This window comes from Cherax quadricarinatus, chromosome 92 (genome assembly GCF_038502225.1).
Source record: "Cherax quadricarinatus isolate ZL_2023a chromosome 92, ASM3850222v1, whole genome shotgun sequence".
In the NCBI taxonomy this organism is placed as follows: domain Eukaryota; kingdom Metazoa; phylum Arthropoda; class Malacostraca; order Decapoda; family Parastacidae; genus Cherax; species Cherax quadricarinatus.
In genome coordinates, this window is record NC_091383.1 from 2,337,307 (window position 1) to 2,360,816 (window position 23,510).

A 23,510-nucleotide genomic window follows, 5' to 3' on the forward strand; every position below is an offset into this window, starting at 1 on the left:
ATTAATATTAACTCAGAAAGATTTATGTAATAATTAAGAATTAAAACAAGTTTATTTAATAATTAAAACAAGTTTATTTATTTAATAATTAAAACAATTTTATTTAATAATTAAAACAATTTTTCAATATTTTGTTTCATTTTCGGCTAATTTGTACGTCGCGTTGTCAAGGTCATTATATCCGGTTTATGTAATAGTGACTTTAATATTATTCTATTAACTTTTATGAACTTTTAAGTGTCCTAATAGGAAAGTTTAGTGTTAGTTTATTTGTTTGTGATAGTTAAATGTGGAAAACTGTGTTTATTAGGTTTATTTTGTGTTAAAATAAGGAAAAAACAGGTGAAGTAGAGGTTGTGTAAGCTGGAAATAATTAGTAAAGTGTTGACAAGTCTGTCTTATATTATCCTCAGATATTATCCTCTGGTCAGTATTACCCGCTATATTACCCTATTTTCCTGCTATGTTACCTCCCTGGAGCGCTAAACCCTCACGTTGCTGCCCTGGAGAGGCCTAATATAGGCCGCTAAGGGCTTAAAATTGTCTTAATAAAGAGGTTAGACAATATTGTCCCTTGCGGGTTTAGCGCTTTTCTATAATAATTGTACCTTGGAGGTTTAGCGCTTACTTTCGTGTATTAATAATTGACCCTTGCAGGTTTAGCGCTTACTTTCGTGTATTAATAATTGACCCTTGCAGGTTTAGCGCTTACTTTCGTGTATTAATAATTGACCCTTGCAGGTTTAGCGCTTACTTTCGTGTATTAATAATTGACCCTTGCAGGTTTAGCGCTTACTTTCGTGTATTAATAATTGACCCTTGCAGGTTTAGCGCTTACTTTTGTATTATAATGCTGGACAATATTGCTTTGCGTTACTCCTGAGGCTCTTCATCCGAGGAAGTGGAGCTGATCCTCTCCTCTTCCTTGGATCAAACATGACCTTCTGTTCAGCAGGCGCTATGCACCTCCCTTAAGGGTTTAGCGCTTCCCCCTGAATACATGTTGATGAGGTTATATTTAAGTGGGTTGGGGAGGTTATAAGTGGGTTAGGGAGGTTATAAGTGGGTTGGGGAGGTTATAAGTGGGTTGGAGAGGTTATAAGTGGGTTAGGGAGGTTATAAGTGGGTTGGGGAGGTTATAAGTGGGTTAGGGAGGTTATAAGTGGGTTAGGGAGGTTATAAGTGGGTTAGGGAGGTTATAAGTGGGTTGGGGAGGTTATAAGTGGGTTAGGGAGGTTATAAGTGTGTTAGGGAGGTTATAAGTGGGTTGGAGAGGTAATAAGTGGGTTAGGGAGGTTATAAGTGGGTTGGGGAGGTTATAAGTGGGTTAGGGAGGTTATAAGTGGGTTAGGGAGGTTATAAGTGGGTTAGGGAGGTTATAAGTGGGTTGGGGAGGTTATAAGTGGGTTAGGGAGGTTATAAGTGGGTTAGGGAGGTTATAAGTGGGTTGGAGAGGTTATAAGTGGGTTAGGGAGGTTATAAGTAGGTTAGGGAGGTTATAAGTGGGTTGGAGAGGTTATAAGTGGGTTAGGGAGGTTATAAGTGGGTTAGGGAGGTTATAAGTGGGTTGGGGAGGTTATAAGTGGGTTGGGGAGGTTATAAGTGGGTTAGGGAGGTTATAAGTGGGTTGGGGAGGTTATAAGTGGGTTAGGGAGGTTATAAGTGGGTTAGGGAGGTTATAAGTGGGTTGGGGAGGTTATAAGTGGGTTGGGGAGGTTATAAGTGGGTTAGGGAGGTTATAAGTGGGTTGGAGAGGTTATAAGTGGGTTACGGAGGTTATAAGTGGGTTAGGGAGGTTATAAGTGGGTTGGGGAGGTTATAAGTGGGTTAGGGAGGTTATAAGTGGGTTGGAGAGGTTATAAGTGGGTTAGGGAGGTTATAAGTGGGTTAGGGAGGTTATAAGTGGGTTGGGGAGGTTATAAGTGGGTTAGGGAGGTTATAAGTGGGTTGGAGAGGTTATAAGTGGGTTAGGGAGGTTATAAGTGGGTTAGGGAGGTTATAAGTGGGTTAGGGAGGTTATAAGTGGGTTAGGGAGGTTGTAAGTAGGTTAGGGAGGCTATAAGTGGGTTGGGGAGGTTATAAATGGGTTGGGAGGTTATAAGTGGGTTGTTAGGTTAGTGGGTTAGGGAGGTATAAGTGGGTTGGGAGGTTAGTGGGTTAGGTTATAAGTGGGTTAGGGTGGGTTAGGGAGGTTATAAGTGGGTTAGGGAGGTTATAAGTGGGTTGGAGAGGTTATAAGTGGGTTGGGGAGGTTATAAGTGGGTTGGGGAGGTTATAAGTGGGTTAGGGAGGTTATAAGTGGGTTAGGGAGGTTATAAGTGGGTTAGGGAGGTTATAAGTGGGTTGGAGAGGTTATAAGTGGGTTAGGGAGGTTATAAGTGGGTTAGGGAGGTTATAAGGGGGTTAGGGAGGTTATAAGTGGGTTGGGGAGGTTATAAGTGGGTTAGGGAGGTTATAAGTGGGTTGGGGAGGTTATAAGTGGATTAGGGAGGGTATAAGTGGGTTGGGGAGGTTATAAGTGGGTTGGGGAGGTTACAAGTGGGTTGGGGAGGTTATAAGTGGGTTAGGGAGGTTATAAGTGGGTTGGGGAGGTTATAAGTGGGTTGGGGAGGTTATAAGTGGGTTAGGGAGGTTATAAGTATGTTAGGGATGTTATAAGTGGGTTGGGGAGGTTATAAGTGGGTTAGGGAGGTTATAAGTGGGTTGGGGAGGTTATAAGTGAGTTGGGGAGGTTATAAGTGGGTTAGGGAGGTTATAAGTGGGTTGGGGAGGTTATAAGTGGGTTGGGGAGGTTATAAGTGGGTTGGGGAGGTTATAAGTGGGTTGGGGAGGTTATAAGTGGGTTAGGGAGGTTATAAGTGGGTTAGGGAGGTTATAAGTGGGTTAGGGAGGTTATAAGTGGGTTACGGAGGTTATAAGTGGGTTGGGAGGTTATAAGTGGGTTGGGGAGGTTATAAGTGGGTTAGGGAGGTTATAAGTGGGTTGGGGAGGTTATAAGTGGGTTGGGGAGGTTATAAGTGGGTTGGGGAGGTTATAAGTGGGTTAGGGAGGTTATAAGTGGGTTGGGGAGGTTATAAGTGGGTTAGGGAGGTTATAAGTGGGTTGGGGAGGTTATAAGTGGGTTAGGGAGGTTATAAGTGGGTTAGGGAGGTTATAAGTGGGTTGGGGAGGTTATAAGTGGGTTAGGGAGGTTATAAGTGGGTTGGGGAGGTTATAAGTGGATTAGGGAGGTTATAATGGGGTTAGGGAGGTTATAAGTGGGTTAGGGAGGTTATAAGTGGGTTGGGGAGGTTATAAGTGGGTTAGGGAGGTTATAAGTGGGTTAGGGAGGTTATAAGTGGGTTGGGGAGGTTATAAGTGGGTTGGGGAGGTTATAAGTGGGTTAGGAAGGTTATAAGTGGGTTGGGGAGGTTATAAGTGGGTTAGGGAGGTTATAAGTGAGTTAGGGAGGTTATAAGTGGGTTGGGGAGGTTATAAGTGGGTTAGGGAGGTTATAAGTGGGTTAGAGAGGTTATAAGTGGATTAAGGAGGTTATAAGTGGGTTAGGGAGAGTATGAGTGAGTTGGGGAGAGTATGAGTGGGTTAGGAAGAGTATAAGTAGGTTAGGGAGAGTATGAGTGGGTTGGGGAGAGTATGAGTGAGATGGCCAGAGTATGAGTGGGTTGGGGAGAGTATAAGTTTGTTAGGGAGAGTATAAGTGGTTAGGGAGAGTATGAGTGGGTTAGGGAGAGTATGAGTGGGTTAGGGAGAGTATGAGTGGGTTGGGGAGAGTATGAGTGTGTTAGGGAGGGTTAAAATGAGTTAGGGATGATTTAAATGGGTTAGGAAGGGCTTAACTGGGTTAAGCATTGTGATCCAAGGAAGTAGATCCACCCCTAACATTCCTTGGATCCAACCTCACTGATCTCGTCCAAATTTAAAAGCTGTACCTATAAAATGCAACGTTCTTTAAGCTTTTGAGCGATGTATGACCCATGTGGGTTTACCACTTACTTATGATTATAATAATAATGTTATTAAAATATTTATTTCCGTGTTTTGCGGCTTATAAGACTTGTTTTAGTTTCGACGGCTCGGCATCGGATGTAACTGAGAGAGCTACAGACCCCCACCCCCCACCCCAGACTTGTAGCTCCCGTCACTGACCTTCAATATATAAGAGATAAGATAAGATTTCGTTCGGATTTTTAACCCCGGAGGGTTAGCCACCCAGGATAACCCAAGAAAGTCAGTGCGTCATCGAGGACTGTCTAACTTATTTCCATTGGGGTCCTTAATCTTGTCCCCCAGGATGCGACCCACACCAGTCGACTAACACCCAGGTACCTATTTGCTGCTAGGTGAACAGGACAACAGGTGTAAGGAAACGTATCGAAATGTTTCCACCCGCCGGGAATCGAACCCGGGCCCTCCGTGTGTGAAGCGGGAGCTTTAGCCACCAGGCCACCGGGCCACCGGGCCACACATAGGATGCAGGCTGGTTTTTGGAGACATTTTATGGGAAAAATCATGCGTCTAATATGCCATGAAGTACGTTAATTCAACATGATACAATTTCATATTCATTACCAAGTCACTTTATGCAAAGCATTTCTAGCACACTATTACTAGTAACATTTATGAAGGGGTTCAGGGAAACCGGCAGGCCGGACTTGAGTCCTGGAGATGGGAAGTACAGTGCCTGCACTCTGAAGGAGGGGTGTTAATGTTGCAGTTTAAAAACTGTAGTGTAAAGCACCCTTCTGGCAAGACAGTGATGGAGTGAATGATGGTGAAAGTTTTTCTTTTTCGGGCCACCCTGCCTTGGTGGGAATCGGCCAGTGTGATATTAATAAAATAAAATACAGTGGACCCTCGACCAACGATGGCATCGACTAACGTTAAAAAACTCGACTAACGATAATCGTTCTCGGGTACCAATTAATATCGTTAGTCGAGGGTCCACTGTATTACTAGTGCTAGTTTAAGTGGTTAGGTACAGGTACATATACATACAATTATCATACATAGTGTAAGTTACCCACCAGGATAATCCCAGTGGAAGAAAGTCACTTTGACTTTCTTGGGTTATCTTGGTACGTAATTTACATATACTATGTTGCTGTGTACGATAATTTCTGTGATTGTATTTGTGTGTATCTGAGTAAACTAACTACTAACCCAAAAAGGTCCTGGAGTGTACCTTACATAATTGTTCGAGTTGGGAGCTGTATGGAACTCTGGGTACCACTGTACTTATGTGTACCTGTGCTTGAATAATCTTACATTCCTATCATAAGCATGATGGGTCATGATTGATGATAATGATATTTTTCAACTTTTTCAAAGCTCTTGTTTGATGTAATTCTAAATGGTAATGCATCTTCTTGTTTTTCCAGATGTCATCCAAGCCCAAATGACTCCATTTATTTCATAACAAATCAGCATGGATGAGCACAAGCTTGAAGACCAGCTGAGACCAAATATTGATAGAAGTGTGGATGGTGAACATTCATCCACGTCCTTGGAAATTGTGGTTTCTTGCAATACTCCAGAGACGAAAATTGAGCGGGATATATCCAATGCAGAGGATTTAGGAGACTGTCAGATTTCTGCTAGTGATAATTGCACTCTGCCAGATGTCGAGTCGTGTATTCATCCATTGGGTTCTATAAAAGCTGATACTGCTAGAAGTTGTCGGTTGAATGCTGCGAGTGTGTCGGAAAAATTAACTGAATCAGGAGCCGGGGAAGAGGACAGAATATTAGACAAAGATGACAAGGATTTAGAAAGATTTTCCATCAATAGTTTTTTAAATGATGATAGTGTTGTGGAATTTTCTGTTGAAAATACTATAAATACAGAGCCAGAAGAAACCAAAATATTTTTCGAGCAAAAAACAGAACGTGAAAGTCACGACACTGAAACAGATAAACTGAGTCGGCCCAGCTCTTCCGAAAGTGATAAAATATCATCATCATCATCGCGTTCAGTTCATGATGAGCCACAAAATTCAAACTATCTTCTCACAGAGATTGAAAGTCTGTTGACTGCATCGGATGGATGCAGTCCCGACTCTGACTTTGAGATCAGTAAAGTTGACTTCTCTTCCGCCCCCAAAGAAAATCTGATGAAAATTTTGTCGTGCTTGTTAGATGAGTGTGATTCATTAAAGAGAGATAAAGCAAGGTAAAAACTCCCATAACGAATGATTCCTTTAGGGTTTAGCACTTTCCACAAATGTACAATATATATACAGTGGACCCCCGGTTAACGATATTTTTTCACTCCAGAAGTATGTTCAGGTGCCAGTACTGACCGAATTTGTTCCCATAAGGAATATTGTGAAGTAGATTAGTCCATTTCAGACCCCCAAACATACACGTACAAACGCACTTACATAAATACACTTACATAATTGGTCGCATTTGGAGGTGATCGTTATGCGGGGGTCCACTGTAGTTAGTTCTTCATGATGTTAATGTGTTCTTGAAGATCATTTGGAACTTGAAACCTATTGTCCCATAGACATCCATGTTACAATCAGAGATGTGTTCCTGACTTTGTCCCATAGACATCCATGTTACAATCAGAGATGTGTTCCTGACTTTGTCCCGTAGACATCCATGTTACAATCAGAGATGTGTTCCTGACTTTGTCCCATAGTCATCCATGTTAATAAGAACATAAGAAAGGAGGAACACTGCAACAGGCCTGTTGGCCCATACAATCAGAGATGTGTTCCTGACTTGTGATAGTACTTATCTAATTTTTGTTTTTTTTGTTTTCTAAAAATAAAATAAAGCATTAAACAGGACTCCCTCCCTCCCTCCCTCCCTCCCTCCCACTTGCTTATTGTCTTTCCTCTTGCATTCTCTGCCTCATATTTCCTCCCTCGTATTCCCTCCTTTGTATTCCTTCCCTCGTATTCCCTCCCTCATATTCCCTCCCTCGTATTTCCTCCCTCATATTCCCTCCCTTGTATTCCCTCCCTCGTATTCCCTCCCTTGTATTCCGTCCCTCGTATTCCGTCCCTCGTATTCCCTCCCTCGTATTTCCTCCCTCATATTCCCTCCCTTGTATTCCCTCCCTCGTATTCCCTCCCTTGTATTCCGTCCCTCGTATTCCCTCCCTCATATTCCCTCCCTCGTATTTCCTCCCTCATATTCCCTCCCTCGTATTCCGTCCCTCGTATTCCCTCCCTTGTATTCCCTCCCTTGTATTCCGTCCCTCGTATTCCCTCCCTCATATTCCCTTCCTCGTATTCCCTCCCTCATATTACCTCGTAAGTATTCCCCCTCACCTAAGATTCTCTACATAACCAGTCACTCCCATGTGTAATATTAAATATCATAATTTTTTGCACAGACAATGTATCATATGGAGATAAAGAATTGTAAATTAGGAGACGTGAAGTAGCACAGGCCACAGGAAGATAATTCTCACAACAAGCAGCAGATACATTTTTTAAATACATTTTTTAACTTACAGGTTAGAGGGAGAGGTGGACAGGCTGGAGGCCGACCACTCCTCCCAGGTGTATGAAGCACAGATACAAGCGTTGGAGAAAACTCTAGCACAAGTAAATATTATAATAGCTACACCTACCATCCGACTTACGACCTGCTCGACTTACGACCTGCTCGACTTACGACCACTCGACTTACGACCGTGTTTTTTATGCCAAATTTCTGGGAAATAAATGACTGTTTGTGTTGTACACAGTGTTTATCCTAAACCTTACAGTATAAAACACAGTACTAACACCATAAAAAGTAAAGTGAAACATGAAATACCAAAATAAAACAATAAAATAAAGTCATTACAAAAATGTTTTATTGATATTCGGTAGTAAAGTTCAACTTACGACCATTCCGACTTACGACCGGTTTCTCGGAACCGAATTCGGTCGTAAGTCGGATGGTAGGTGTATTTGCTAAATATTTGTATTTCTCATATGTTGCAATAATAGAAATATTGTTCTATTGTGTATTAATGTGTATTTGTGTATATATATATTTGTGTGTATAATTACCATTCTTTATATGTAAGCACTAAATGTATGTATATTTTATATAGTATGTATACAAGTACAGTAATGTGTATGTCCGCTTGGAAATACATGCCAATTAATGTATATTTGAACTGTGATGTCAACACTTATAACACAGCAATTGATGTTGAATGAGTTTCCTCTTTTTTTGGGTCACCCAACCTTGGTGAGAGATGACCAGTCTGTTAAAAGTACAATGATAATGATGACAATAATAATAATATATATGCACACAAGCTCTAGGTTGCAAGAACAACTGTCAACGAATAAACGGAAGAATGGACGAGAAGCTTGAACCACGGTCCGGAAATTGACATTCCAACGCTCTACTGTCTAGGCTAACCCAGACCTTTAATAGGATGTGACCTTGAGGGGGATAAGAATAGATCTACTGTTCCAGCTCCTGGGCCCAGGGAAGAAATTCAGTTGGGTTACAGTTGGTGCCACTGACGGAGAGTAATACTGTAAGTACGTATTACCTCCGAATCCTTCCTGTTAGAGGCCTGGGTTAGCCTCAACGGTAGTGTCAGACTGTCAATTAACCCTTAAACGGTCCAAACGGTTAATGTTGCAGTTTAAAAACTGTAGTGTAAAGCACCCTTCTGGCAAGACAGTGATGGAGTGAATGATGGTGAAAGTTTTTCTTTTTCGGGCCACCCTGCCTTGGTGGGAATCGGCCGGTGTGATAATAATAATAATAAAAAAAGTAGATCTACTTTTTTTTACAATTTTTCAAATATAACAAAAAAAAAAGTAGATAAAAGTTTTTTTTACACATTTTCAAATGTAAAACAAAAAAGATCTACATTTTTACATACTTTCAGATGTTGAAAAAACGTATATATACGTTTGGACCGTTTAAGGGTTAACAGACTGCGGTTCAAGCCTCTTGACCTTCTGTTTGTTATAACATAATTAGACTTTATTTGTATATATTATTAACATCATCGCTATCATTGTACTTTTAACAGACTGGTCATCTCCCATTAAAGTGCGGTGACCCAAGAAAAGAGGAAACACATTCATTCATCATTCATTCAGTTGCCCTTTGTCCACCCTTCTGTTTATTCACAAATGCACTTATATATACGTAGGCACAAGCTGACTCGTGCAGCTGGCAAGAGAAACTACAACAAGCTGAGGAGAATTACATGAAGGAAAATATCAAGATTCGGTGCGACCTGACGGCTCGTCTAGAGTACATGACCAAAGAGTACGAAGCTGCCAACAGGGACAAAGAGTCCATGGTGATTAAATATGCTACATCAGAGAGAGAGGTTAGTAGTACTCTGGCAGTGAAATAAAATATGTTAACTTAGTAATGATGATAGAATTACTGACAAAATATTAGGTAAATAGACAGTAATGGAACTACAATGGACCCCCGGTTTACGATATTTTTTCATTCCAGAAGTATGTTCAGGTGCCAGTACTGACCGAATTTGTTCCCATAAGGAATATTGTGAAGTAGATTAGTCCATTTCAGACCCCCAAACATACATGTACAAACGCACTTACATAAATACACTTACATAATTGGTCGCATTGGGAGCTGATCGTAAACCGGGGGTCCACTGTAATGTGACATTTTATTGTGGCATCGTTTTGCTCTCCAAATTCCCTCGAGGGAAGTTCCTTGATGCTGGTGAGGGGCTCTTGATCTAGGGAATTGGATCTGTGCTCCGGTTCCCTGAATTGTCTCAATACCCTCCATCCCTTTCCCCCACGTGCGCTGTATAATCCTACGGGTTTAGTGCTCCCCCATGATTTTAGTAATAATATAATGCTCTCCAAATTCAAAATTCAAATTCGGATTTTTGTTTCTTTGCATACTGTACAATGTGTGATTACAGAAAGAAACACATATCTGGGCAGAGGTGCCCAGATATGTCAGTTTAGATGTCACTCCAAACAGCCAATATCTCAAACCTCTCCTTTAACCCTTAAACTGTCCAAGCAGATCTATGTTCACATGCGTAGTGCTCCAAAAGTAGATCTACGTTTTTTTTACATACACTGGACCCCCGCCTTACCATCAGCTCCCAACTCGACCAATTATGTAAGTGTATTTTTGTACGTGCTTTTGTACGTATATTTTTGGGAGTCTGAAACTGACTAATCTAATTCACAATATTCCTTATGGGAACAAATTTGGTCGGTAACGGCACCCGAACAGACTTCTTGAATGAAATAATATCGTAAGGCGGGGGTCCACTGTATTTTCAAATATAACCAAAAAAAAAAGTAGATCAAAGTTTTTTTACACGTTTTCAAATGTAAAAAAAGAAAAGAAGATCTACTTTGTTTTACATACTTTCAAATGTTGAAAAAACGTATATATACGTTTGGACAGTTCAAGGGTTAAAGTGCAGGCATTGTACCTCCCACCTCCAGGACTCGAGTCTGGCTAACCGGTTTCCCTGAATCCATTTACGAAATATTACCCTGTTCACACTCCAGCAGCTCGCCAGGTTCCAAAAACCATTTGTCTCCATTCATTCCTCTCTGTGATTATTATTTCCTCAGGTAATAGTGGCCAAGAAGCAGAAGGAAGCAGTTGAGAAGAAGATGAAGGAAATGGAGAAGGAGAGAGAGCAACTAGTCAGTAAGAACAAGATGTTGATATCAGAGCGCGCTCGTATCTGCCAGACTCTGGACACTAAGGTGGGTCACAAGTGGGCCACAAGTGGGCCACAAGTGGGCCACAAGTGAAGCACCAGGCCTCAGTCCTGGAGTGGGTTAGACATTGAGTTTGTTACCTTACGCCTTATGGGTTCTTCGATGTTGTAGGTACCTCACATCTAATCCTCAGGTTCACTTAAAAGTTACTAGGTACCTGGGTGCTATAGATTCTTCTTATTGCTTCAACCATTTCTATTTCTGCTACTACTTCTACCACTGTAGGACCCTTGTGGGTCCAGCACTTAGTTTCAATAATAATAATACAGTGGACCCCCGACTAACGATCAGCTCCCAACTTGACCAATTATGTAAGTGTATTTTTGTAAGTGCTTTTGTAGGTGTATTTTTGGGGGTCTGAAATGGACTAATCTAATTCACAATATTCCTTATGGGAACAAATTCGGTCTATAACGGCACCCGAACAGACTTCTGGATTGAAATAATATCGTTAGTCGGGGGTCCAATGTACTTCTACCATTTCCAGTAATAATAATAATGGAGCTAGTAACCACTTCTCCTGTATAAATTACTAATTTAATAAGAAGAAAACTAGACCTAAATAATAATAATAGAAAAAACTAGACATTGAATAATAATAATACTAATAATAATATTTTGACAGGTGCAGAAAAATAATTGGTATCAACGGGAGGTGGAGAGGCTGAAGGAAGATATCAACAGCCGAGATATCAAGATCAAATGGGCGCAGACTAAGCTCAAGGCTGAGATGGAGGCACACCAGGTACCAGCACTTTTGCTTAGGGTCAGCTGGCCACCACTAACAGCCTGGTTGATTGTGCACACTGTACTATATTTAGTGGATGGAGGATCAAGCCTTTGCCACTCGTGTGATGATTGATCTCTAAGAGGTTTCTCTGTTTCCTTTGCTCACACCAGTACCTTTGCTCACACCAGTACCTTTGCTCACACCAGTACCTTTGCTCACACCAGTACCTTTGCTCACACCAGTACCTTTGCTCACACCAGTACCTTTGCTCACGCCAGTACCTTTGTTCATGCCAGTACCTTTGCTCACACCAGTACCTTTGCTCACACCAGTACCTTTGCTCACACCAGTACCTTTGCTCACACCAGTACCTTTGCTCACACCAGTACCTTTGCTCACACCAGTACCTTTGCTCTCACCAGCACCTTTGCTCTCACCAGTACCTTTGCTCTCACCAGTACCTTTGCTCACACCAGTACCTTTGCTCTCACCAGTACCTTTGTTCACACCAGTACCTTAGCTCACACCAGTACCTTTGCTCACACCAGTACCTTTGCTTACACCAGTACCTTTGCTCACACCAGTACCTTTGCTCTCACCAGCACCTTTGCTCTCACCAGTACCTTTGCTCTCACCAGTACCTTTGCTCACACCAGTACCTTTGCTCTCACCAGTACCTTTGTTCACACCAGTACCTTAGCTCACACCAGTACCTTTGCTCTCACCAGTACCTTTGCTCTCACCAGTACCTTTGCTCACACCAGTACCTTTGCTCTCACCAGTACCTTTGTTCACACCAGTACCTTAGCTCACACCAGTACCTTTGCTCACACCAGTACCTTTGCTCTCACCAGTACCTTTGTTCACACCAGTACCTTAGCTCACACCAGTACCTTTGCTCACACCAGTACCTTTGCTCACACCAGTACCTTTGCTCCCTCAAAAGCCTGAACCTACTAAATGTACGAGACATACACTCATATTATTATGCCTACTATATATACAGAACATTAAACCCCAATATAAACCCTCCAGTTAAGCTTCACTTTGATAGCTATAACAGAACGCATAGTCACAATACAAGGCACAAGGCACTCTTCAACATCCCTCGTGTCCGTCTTGCACTACGCAGAAATGCAATGTTGGTAGGTAAGACACATAGGCAACATTTAGGAAACTTTATTTTGAAACGTTTCGCCTACACAGTAGGCTTCTTCAGTCGAGTACAGAAAGTAGGCAGGAACAGTAGAGATGTGAAGATGATGTAATCAGTCCATCACCCTTGAAGTCGTAGATTTGAGGTTGTCAGTCCCTCAGCCTGGAGAAGTTCTGTTCCAAAGTCTGGAACTATCTGAAGATCAAGCGACAGTGAGGAGACTTAAATACTGTCGGAAGGAGAGGTGCAGAGTAGTAGTAGTAGTGAGAATGTACATTAAGGGCTCGAAGATCTGAAATTCACTACGTGAACCGGTAAAGGATCCCCCGACAACATACAAATTTAAGGCTATGTATAAAAAAAATCGCGTCTCTCAATACTAACTAAACCAACCTAAATAACTTTTAATTGATTTACCTGGAGTTTACCTGGAAAGAGTTCCGGGGGATTGTTTTTCTTATGTTCAACTTCAAGATAATTATTCGTATTAACCTCCACCTTGACTACCTCATATTAGTATTAAGATAAAGATTTATTAATATGTTAATCACTCTTATCTAATAGTGAGTTTCTTTGTACTTAACAAATCAAAATTGTAATTACACTTTGTAATCTTTGCAAAGAAATAAAATCTTCATTCTTTCCTTTGCTGACTCTGGCCAGACACAGTCACACGAGCTTGCTTGGTGCTCAAGCTGCTATCATTTAAAACCACTTCTACTTAACGTTATCATTCATAAGAAAAAACGACCACAATAAATTGAATTTTGAGCAGTATAAAGTCATGGAGTTGAAAAATTATCAAATACAGTGGAACCTCAAATATCGAACTTTCTTCGGTCCAGAAGTCTGTTCGAGTGCCTTTACCGAATGAATTTATTCCCATCAGGAATAATGTAAATTAGATTAGTCCATTTCAGACCCTTAAAAATACACTTATAAAAGCACTTACAATAATACACTTACATAATTGGTTGTGTTGGGAGCAGTTCGATTTTTGAGGTTCCACTGTAAATGAATTTATTGACTGGTTGCACTTCAAATTAAAACTGAAATTGTTTAATTCTTTTCTGCAGTACAGTCTCTCCTCACTTAGCGACGTACTTGTTTATCAACGCCTCGGACTTACGACAGGCTGACTGACCAGTATTTATACCTAAATAATGTATATTAGAGCTGATTTTCTCTGTTCTGTTTATTACAGTATACAGTACACTACTGTATAAATATTTAGAAATATACCAGAAATGTTATAAATAGTGCAAAGGTGGCATTAAAACAACATCACAAAGGTGGCATTAAAACAACATCACAAAGGTGGCATTAAAACAACATCACAAAGGTGGCATTAAAACAACATCACAAAGGTGGCATTAAAACAACATCACAAAGGTGGCATTAAAACAACATCAAAGATGGCTGACACAAACCCACTACCATTATAGTATGATCCTCACTTAGCGACAAATTTGTTTACCGACGTGGTCTTAGGAACAGAACTCCGTCATTCAGTGATATCAGATAATATACTTTACATGTCATAAAGTATCGTAAAGTAGAAAATAAAGGCGTTAATATGCAGTGCATTTTGGATAAACTGATTTTAATTCTTAAAGACTGCTTAAGAACTAGATACAGTCAATTCTCTTATAAGCTCCTCTATGTAGTGCAGTGTTTTATGAGATTATTTTTTTTTTTTTCCCAACAAGTCGGCCGTCTCCCACCGAGGCACGGTGACCCACCGAGGCAGGGTGACCCAGAAAAAAAGAAAATCCCCCAAAAGAAAATACTTTCATCATCATTCAACACTTTCACCACACTCGCACATTATCACTGTTTTTGTAGAGGTGCTCAGAATACAACAGTTTAGAAGCATATACCTATAAAAATACACAACATATCCCTCCAAACTGCTAATATCCCAAACACCTCCTTTAGAGTGCAGGCATTGTACTTCCCATTTCCAGGACTCAAGTCTGACTATATAAAAATAACCGGTTTACCCAAGTCCCTTCACTAAATATTACCCTGCATGTGCATCTGAAATTGAAAGGTGTATATTTGCTGTTTAAAGTGATGTCTAGACTGGTATCTGCGTGCCTCTGGCAAGACAGTGATAGTGTGAATGATGGCGAAATATTTCTTTTTCGGGTCGCCCGGCCTCGGTGGGAGGTGGCCAGTGTATTAAAAAAAATATTCTGTAAAGCTTTTCCATTCACTGTTCAATATTATATATACTTTTTCAGTGACGTCTACAAAAAACCTGTGCTGTTTAGAGAGCCTTTATAAGAGTTTACTGTAATTGCTACTCAGAATTTGTTGGGATAACTGAGGTAATTTCCCCACCATAAATTAATAGTGGGTATTTACTAATGAAAGAAATGTGATTATAGACTGTTACATACTTGTATTATTAGTTAATGATCCAAGTGGGCCATTAACAGGGTTTGTGTTATTAGTTAATGGTCCAAGTGGACCATTAAATGTTTCTATTATTAGCTAATGGTCCAAGTTGAACCCAAACGTTGTCATAAGTTTTAGTCTATGGTTTAGTGCACCTCGTGAATGTAATAATGAACTTTGTTTATACAGGAAGGCCCCACTTACACAGCAGGTAGGTTCTTGGTTACTGTAGGGCCCCACTTATACAGCAGGTTAGGTTCCTGGCTACTGTAGAGCCCCACTTATACAGCAGGTTAGGTTCCTGGCTACTGTAGAGCCCCACTTATACAGCAGGTTAGGTTCCTGGCTACTGTAGAGCCCCACTTATACAGCAGGTTAGGTTCCTGGCTACTGTAGAGCCCTACTTATACAGTAGGTTAGGTTCCTGGCTACTGTAGAGCCCCACTTATACAGTAGGTTCTGAGCTACTGCTGTAAAGTGAAACATATCCTAATATTTTTTTTTTTAATGCATATTAAGACCTAATAACATATTTACACTGTCATATAATAAGCTAGCATAGAGCTAGGCCTAAAAAATGCATATACAGTAAACATAACTTACCTTAAAATATTTTTGTTCTTAGCTTATGGTGAATATGTTGTAGGAAGTCTAAATAAATGAAGACTGGGTATAATTGAAAACTGCTGTATTAGTGAAACACTGTAAAGCAAAATGCTGTAAAGTGAAACACTGTAAAGCAAAATGCTGTATTAGTGAAACACTGTAGAGCAAAATGCTGTAAAGTGAAACACTGTAAAGCAAAATGCTGTAAAGTGAAACACTGTAAAGCAAAATGCTGTAAAGTGAAACACTGTAAAGCAAAATGCTGTAAAGTGAAACACTGTAAAGCAAAATGCTGTATAGTGGAACACTGTAAAGCAAAATGCTGTAAAGTGAAACACTGTAAAGCAAAATGCTGTAAAGTGAAACACTGTAAAGCAAAATGCTGTAAAGTGAAACACTGTAAAGCAAAATGCTGTAAAGTGAAACACTGTAAAGCAAAATGCTGTAAAGTGAAACGCTGTAAAGCAAAATGCTGTAAAGTGAAACATTGTAAAGCAAAATGCTGTAAAGTGAAACACTGTAAAGCAAAATGCTGTAAAGTGAAACACTGTAAAGCAAAATGCTGTAAAGTGAAGCACTGTAAAGCAAAATGCTGTAAAGTGGAGCACTGTAAAGCAAAATGCTGTAAAGTGAAGCACTGTAGAGCAAAATGCTGTAAAGTGGAGCACTGTAGAGCAAAATGCTGTAAAGTGGAGCACTGTAAAGCAAAATGCTGTAAAGTGGAGCACTGTAAAGCAAAATGCTGTAAAGTGACACCAAGGCAGGGTGGCCGACCAAGGCAGGGTGGCCCACCAAGGCAGGGTGGCCCACCAAGGCAGGGTGGCCCACCAAGGCAGGGTGGCCGACCAAGGCAGGGTGGCCGACCAAGGCAGGGTGGCCCACCAAGGCAGGGTGGCCCACCAAGGCAGGGTGGCCGACCAAGGCAGGGTGGCCCACCAAGGCAGGGTGGCCGACCAAGGCAGGGTGGCCGACCACCACAGGGTGGCCACCAAGGCAGGGTGGCCGACCAAGGCAGGGTGGCCGACCAAGGCAGGGTGGCCACCAAGGCAGGGTGGCCCACCAAGGCAGGGTGGCCCACCAAGGCAGGGTGGCCGACCAAGGCAGGGTGGCCGACCAAGGCAGGGTGGCCGACCAAGGCAGGGTGGCCCACCAAGGCAGGGTGGCCCACCAAGGCAGGGTGGCCCACCAAGGCAGGGTGGCCACCACGGCAGGGTGGCCCACCAAGGCAGGGGGGCCACCACGGCAGGGTGGCCACCAAGGCAGGGTGGCCCACCAAGGCAGGGTGGCCCACCAAGGCAGGGTGGCCACCAAGGCAGGGTGGCCCACCAAGGCAGGGTGGCCCACCAAGGCAGGGTGGCCACCAAGGCAGGGTGGCCCACCAAGGCAGGGTGGCCCACCAAGGCAGGGTGGCCGACCAAGGCAGGGTGGCCACCAAGGCAGGGTGGCCCACCAAGGCAGGGTGGCCCACCAAGGCAGGGTGGCCGACCAAGGCAGGGTGGCCGACCAAGGCAGGGTGGCCACCAAGGCAGGGTGGCCGACCAAGGCAGGGTGGCCGACCAAGGCAGGGTGGCCACCAAGGCAGGGTGGCCCACCAAGGCAGGGTGGCCGACCAAGGCAGGGTGGCCGACCAAGGCAGGGTGGCCCACCAAGGCAGGGTGGCCGACCAAGGCAGGGTGGCCGACCAAGGCAGGGTGGCCGACCAAGGCAGGGTGGCCCACCAAGGCAGGGTGGCCCACCAAGGCAGGGTGGCCGACCAAGGCAGGGTGGCCCACCAAGGCAGGGTGGCCCACCAAGGCAGGGTGGCCGACCAAGGCAGGGTGGCCGACCAAGGCAGGGTGGCCGACCAAGGCAGGGTGGCCGACCAAGGCAGGGTGGCCCACCAAGGCAGGGTGGCCCACCAAGGCAGGGTGGCCCACCAAGGCAGGGTGGCCCACCAAGGCAGGGTGGCCGACCAAGGCAGGGTGGCCGACCAAGGCAGGGTGGCCCACCAAGGCAGGGTGGCCCACCAAGGCAGGGTGGCCGACCAAGGCAGGGTGGCCGACCAAGGCAGGGTGGCCGACCAAGGCAGGGTGGCCGACCAAGGCAGGGTGGCCGACCAAGGCAGGGTGGCCGACCAAGGCAGGGTGGCCGACCAAGGCAGGGTGGCCGACCAAGGCAGGGTGGCCCACCAAGGCAGGGTGGCCCACCAAGGCAGGGTGGCCGACCAAGGCAGGGTGGCCCACCAAGGCAGGGTGGCCCACCAAGGCAGGGTGGCCGACCAAGGCAGGGTGGCCGACCAAGGCAGGGTGGCCGACCAGGGAAGGGTGGCCGGCACCAAGGCAGGGTGGCCCACCAAGGCAGGGTGGCCCACCAAGGCACCAAGGCAGGGTGGCCGGCACCACCAAGGCAGGGTGGCCGACCAAGGCAGGGTGGCCCACCAAGGCACCACCAAGGCAGGGTGGCCCAACAAGGCAGGGTGGCCACCAAGGCAGGGTGGCCGACCAAGGCAGGGTGGCCCACCAAGGCAGGGTGGCCGGCACCAAGGCAGGGTGGCCCACCAAGGCAGGGTGGCCCCACCAAGGCAGGGTGGCCAAGGCAGGGTGGCCGACCAAGGCAGGGTGGCCCACCAAGGCAGGGTGGCCGGCACCAAGGCAGGGTGGCCGACCAAGGCAGGGTGGCCGACCAAGGCAGGGTGGCCGACCAAGGCAGGGTGGCCAAGGCAGGGTGGCCACCAAGGCAGGGTGGCCCACCAAGGAAGGGTGGCCACCAAGGCAGGGTGGCCCACCAAGGCAGGGTGGCCCACCAAGGCAGGGTGGCCCACCAAGGCAGGGTGGCCGACCAAGGCAGGGTGGCCGACCAAGGCAGGGTGGCCCACCAAGGCAGGGTGGCCGACCAAGGCAGGGTGGCCGACCAAGGCAGGGTGGCCGACCAAGGCAGGGTGGCCGACCAAGGCAGGGTGGCCGACCAAGGCAGGGTGGCCGACCAAGGCAGGGTGGCCGACCAAGGCAGGGTGGCCCACCAAGGCAGGGTGGCCGACCAAGGCAGGGTGGCCCACCAAGGCAGGGTGGCCGACCAAGGCAGGGTGGCCGACCAAGGCAGGGTGGCCGACCAAGGCAGGGTGGCCGACCAAGGCAGGGTGGCCGACCAAGGCAGGGTGGCCGACCAAGGCAGGGTGGCCGACCAAGGCAGGGTGGCCGACCAAGGCAGGGTGGCCGACCAAGGCAGGGTGGCCGACCAAGGCAGGGTGGCCGACCAAGGCAGGGTGGCCGACCAAGGCAGGGTGGCCCACCAAGGCAGGGTGGCCCACCAAGGCAGGGTGGCCGACCAAGGCAGGGTGGCCGACCAAGGCAGGGTGGCCACCAAGGCAGGGTGGCCGACCAAGGCAGGGTGGCCGACCAAGGCAGGGTGGCCGACCAAGGCAGGGTGGCCGACCAAGGCAGGGTGGCCGACCAAGGCAGGGTGGCCGACCAAGGCAGGGTGGCCGACCAAGGCAGGGTGGCCGACCAAGGCAGGGTGGCCCACCAAGGCAGGGTGGCCGACCAAGGCAGGGTGGCCGACCAAGGCAGGGTGGCCGACCAAGGCAGGGTGGCCGACCAAGGCAGGGTGGCCGACCAAGGCAGGGTGGCCGACCAAGGCAGGGTGGCCACCAAGGCAGGGTGGCCCACCAAGGCAGGGTGGCCCACCAAGGCAGGGTGGCCCACCAAGGCAGGGTGGCCCACCAAGGCAGGGTGGCCGACCAAGGCAGGGTGGCCCACCAAGGCAGGGTGGCCCACCAAGGCAGGGTGGCCCACCAAGGCAGGGTGGCCACCAAGGCAGGGTGGCCCACCAAGGCAGGGTGGCCGACCAAGGCAGGGTGGCCCACCAAGGCAGGGTGGCCACCAAGGCAGGGTGGCCCACCAAGGCAGGGTGGCCCACCAAGGCAGGGTGGCCCACCAAGGCAGGGTGGCCCACCAAGGCAGGGTGGCCGACCAAGGCAGGGTGGCCACGAAGGCAGGGTGGCCCACCAAGGCAGGGTGGCCCACCAAGGCAGGGTTGCCCACCAAGGCAGGGTGGCCACCAAGGCAGGGTGGCCGACCAAGGCAGGGTGGCCACCAAGGCAGGGTGGCCCACCAAGGCAGGGTGGCCCACCAAGGCAGGGTGGCCCACCAAGGCAGGGTGGCCCACCAAGGCAGGATTACCACCAAGGCAGGGTGGCCCACCAAGGCAGGGTGGCCACCAAGGCAGGGTGGCCCACCAAGGCAGGGTGGCCCACCAAGGCAGGGTGGCCCACCAAGGCAGGGTGGCCCACCAAGGCAGGGTGGCCCACCAAGGAATGGTGGCCCACCAAGGCAGGGTGGCCCACCAAGGCAGGGTGGCCCACCAATGCAGGGTGGCCCACCAAGGCAGGGTGGCCCACCAAGGCAGGGTGGCCCACCAAGGCAGGGTGGCCCACCAAGGCAGGGTGGCCCACCAAGGCAGGGTGGCCCACCAAGGCAGGGTGGCCCACCAAGGCAGGGTGGCCCACCAAGGCAGGGTGGCCCACCAAGGCAGGGTGGCCCACCAAGGCAGGGTGGCCCACCAAGGCAGGGTGGCCCACCAAGGCAGGGTGGCCCACCAAGGCAGGGTGGCCCACCAAGGCAGGGTGGCCGGCACCAAGGCAGGGTGGCCCACCAAGGCAGGGTGGCCCACCAAGGCACCAAAGGCAGGGTGGCCCACCAAGGCAGGGTGGCCCACCAAGGCAGGGTGGCCCACCAAGGCAGGGTGGCCCACCAAGGCAGGGTGGCCCACCAAGGCAGGGTGGCCCACCAAGGCAGGGTGGCCGACCAAGGCAGGGTGGCCGACCAAGGCAGGGTGGCCCACCAAGGCAGGGTGGCCCACCAAGGCAGGGTGGCCCACCAAGGCAGGGTGGCCGACCAAGGCAGGGTGGCCCACCAAGGCAGGGTGGCCCACCAAGGCAGGGTGGCCCACCAAGGCAGGGTGGCCCACCAAGGCAGGGTGGCCCACCAAGGCAGGGTGGCCCACCAAGGCAGGGTGGCCCACCAAGGCAGGGTGGCCGACCAAGGCAGGGTGGCCGACCAAGGCAGGGTGGCCCACCAAGGCAGGGTGGCCCACCAAGGCAGGGTGGCCCACCAAGGCAGGGTGGCCGACCAAGGCAGGGTGGCCCACCAAGGCAGGGTGGCCCACCAAGGCAGGGTGGCCCACCAAGGCAGGGTGGCCCACCAAGGCAGGGTGGCCCACCAAGGCAGGGTGGCCCACCAAGGCAGGGTGGCCCACCAAGGCAGGGTGGCCCACCAAGGCAGGGTGGCCCACCAAGGCAGGGTGGCCCACCAAGGCAGGGTGGCCCACCAAGGCAGGGTGGCCGACCAAGGCAGGGTGGCCGACCAAGGCAGGGTGGCCCACCAAGGCAGGGTGGCCCACCAAGGCAGGGTGGCCCACCAAGGCAGGGTGGCCCACCAAGGCAGGGTGGCCCACCAAGGCAGGGTGGCCCACCAAGGCAGAGTGGCCCACCAAGGCAGGGTGGCCCAAGGCAGAGTGGCCCACCAAGGAAGGGTGGCCCACCAAGGCAGGGTGGCCCAAGGCAGGGTGGCCCACCAAGGCAGGGTGGCCCACCAAGGCAGGGTGGCCCACCAAGGCAGGGTGGCCCACCAAGGCAGGGTGGCCGACCAAGGCAGGGTGGCCGACCAAGGCAGGGTGGCCCACCAAGGCAGGGTGGCCGACCAAGGCAGGGTGGCCCACCAAGGCAGGGTGGCCGACCAAGGCAGGGTGGCCCACCAAGGCAGGGTGGCCCACCAAGGCAGGGTGGCCCACCAAGGCAGGGTGGCCCACCAAGGCAGGGTGGCCCACCAAGGCAGGGTGGCCCACCAAGGCAGGGTGGCCGACCAAGGCAGGGTGGCCCACCAAGGCAGGGTGGCCCACCAAGGCAGGGTGGCCCACCAAGGCAGGGTGGCCACCAAGGCAGGGTGGCCCACCAAGGCAGGGTGGCCCACCAAGGCAGGGTGGCCCACCAAGGCAGGGTGGCCCACCAAGGCAGGGTGGCCCACCAAGGCAGGGTGGCCCACCAAGGCAGGGTGGCCCACCAAGGCAGGGTGGCCCACCAAGGCAGGGTGGCCCACCAAGGCAGGGTGGCCCACCAAGGCAGGGTGGCCCACCAAGGCAGGGTGGCCCACCAAGGCAGGGTGGCCCACCAAGGCAGGGTGGCCCACCAAGGCAGGGTGGCCCACCAAGGCAGGGTGGCCCACAAAGGCAGGGTGGCCCACCCAGGCAGGGTGGCCCACCAAGGCAGGGTGGCCCACCAAGGCAGGGTGGCCCACCACGGCAGGGTGGCCCACCAAGGCCGGGTGGCCCACCAAGGCAGGGTGGCCCACCAAGGCAGGGTGGCCCACCAAGGCAGGGTGGCCCACCAAGGCAGGGTGGCCCACCAAGGCAGGGTGGCCGACCAAGGCAGGGTGGCCCACCAAGGCAGGGTGGCCCACCAAGGCAGGGTGGCCAACCAAGGCAGGGTGGCCCAGCAAGGCAGGGTGGCCGACCAAGGCAGGGTGGCCCACCACGGCAGGGTGGCCCAGGGTGGCCAAGGCAGGGTGGCCCACCAAGGCAGGGTGGCCCACCAAGGCAGGGTGGCCCACCAAGGCAGGGTGGCCCACCAAGGCAGGGTGGCCACCAAGGCAGGGTGGCCCACCAAGGCAGGGTGGCCCACCAAGGCAGGGTGGCCCACCAAGGCAGGGTGGCCCACCAAGGCAGGGTGGCCCACCAAGGCAGGGTGGCCCACCAAGGCAGGGTGGCCCACCAAGGCAGGGTGGCCCCCAAGGCAGGGTGGCCCACCAAGGCAGGGTGGCCCACCAAGGCAGGGTGGCCCACCAAGGCAGGGTGGCCCACCAAGGCAGGGTGGCCACCAAGGCAGGGTGGCCCACCAAGGCAGGGTGGCCCACCAAGGCAGGGTGGCCCACCAAGGCAGGGTGGCCCACCAAGGCAGGGTGGCCCACCAAGGCAGGGTGGCCCACCAAGGCAGGGTGGCCCACCAAGGCAGGGTGGCCCACCAAGGCAGGGTGGCCCACCAAGGCAGGGTGGCCCACCAAGGCAGGGTGGCCCACCAAGGCAGGGTGGCCCACCAAGGCAGGGTGGCCGACCAAGGCAGGGTGGCCCACCAAGGCAGGGTGGCCGACCAAGGCAGGGTGGCCCACCCAGGCAGGGTGGCCCACCAAGGCAGGGTGGCCCACCAAGGCAGGGTGGCCCACCAAGGCAGGGTGGCCCACCAAGGCAGGGTGGCCCACCAAGGCAGGGTGGCCCACCAAGGCAGGGTGGCCCACCAAGGCAGGGTGGCCCACCAAGGCAGGGTGGCCCACCAAGGCAGGGTGGCCCACCAAGGCAGGGTGGCCCACCAAGGCAGGGTGGCCCACCAAGGCAGGGTGGCCCACCAAGGCAGGGTGGCCGACCAAGGCAGGGTGGCCGACCAAGGCAGGGTGGCCCACCAAGGCAGGGTGGCCCCACCAAGGCAGGGTGGCCGACCAAAGGCAGGGTGGCCCACCAAGGCAGGGTGGCCCACCAAGGCAGGGTGGCCCACCAAGGCAGGGTGGCCCACCAAGGCAGGGTGGCCCACCAAGGCAGGGTGGCCCACCAAGGCAGGGTGGCCCACCAAGGCAGGGTGGCCCACCAAGGCAGGGTGGCCCACCAAGGCAGGGTGGCCCACCAAGGCAGGGTGGCCCACCAAGGCAGGGTGGCCCAGGGTGGCCACCAAGGCAGGGTGGCCCACCAAGGCAGGGTGGCCCACCAAGGCAGGGTGGCCCACCAAGGCAGGGTGGCCCACCAAGGCAGGGTGGCCCACCAAGGCAGGGTGGCCCACCAAGGCAGGGTGGCCCACCAAGGCAGGGTGGCCCACCAAGGCAGGGTGGCCCACCAAGGCAGGGTGGCCCACCAAGGCAGGGTGGCCCACCAAGGCAGGGTGGCCCACC

The 23,510-nt window shown here is 50.2% G+C and overlaps 1 protein-coding gene across 1 annotated transcript in view; it reads left to right on the plus strand.

The window, feature by feature from the left end:
- Positions 1–346: 346 nt before the first annotated feature.
- The window catches only part of LOC128698380 (coiled-coil domain-containing protein 186), a 56,546-nt gene continuing 33,382 nt past the window's right edge, over positions 347–23,510 (plus strand). The window contains exons 1-7 of the mRNA XM_070104521.1: positions 347–426; positions 5,379–6,168; positions 7,471–7,561; positions 9,127–9,309; positions 10,559–10,696; positions 11,337–11,562; positions 12,477–12,586. Of these exons, the coding sequence (XP_069960622.1) occupies positions 5,426–6,168; positions 7,471–7,561; positions 9,127–9,309; positions 10,559–10,696; positions 11,337–11,562; positions 12,477–12,586 (1,491 nt within the window). The 5' untranslated portion in view covers positions 347–426; positions 5,379–5,425. The remainder of the gene's footprint in view (positions 427–5,378; positions 6,169–7,470; positions 7,562–9,126; positions 9,310–10,558; positions 10,697–11,336; positions 11,563–12,476; positions 12,587–23,510) is intronic.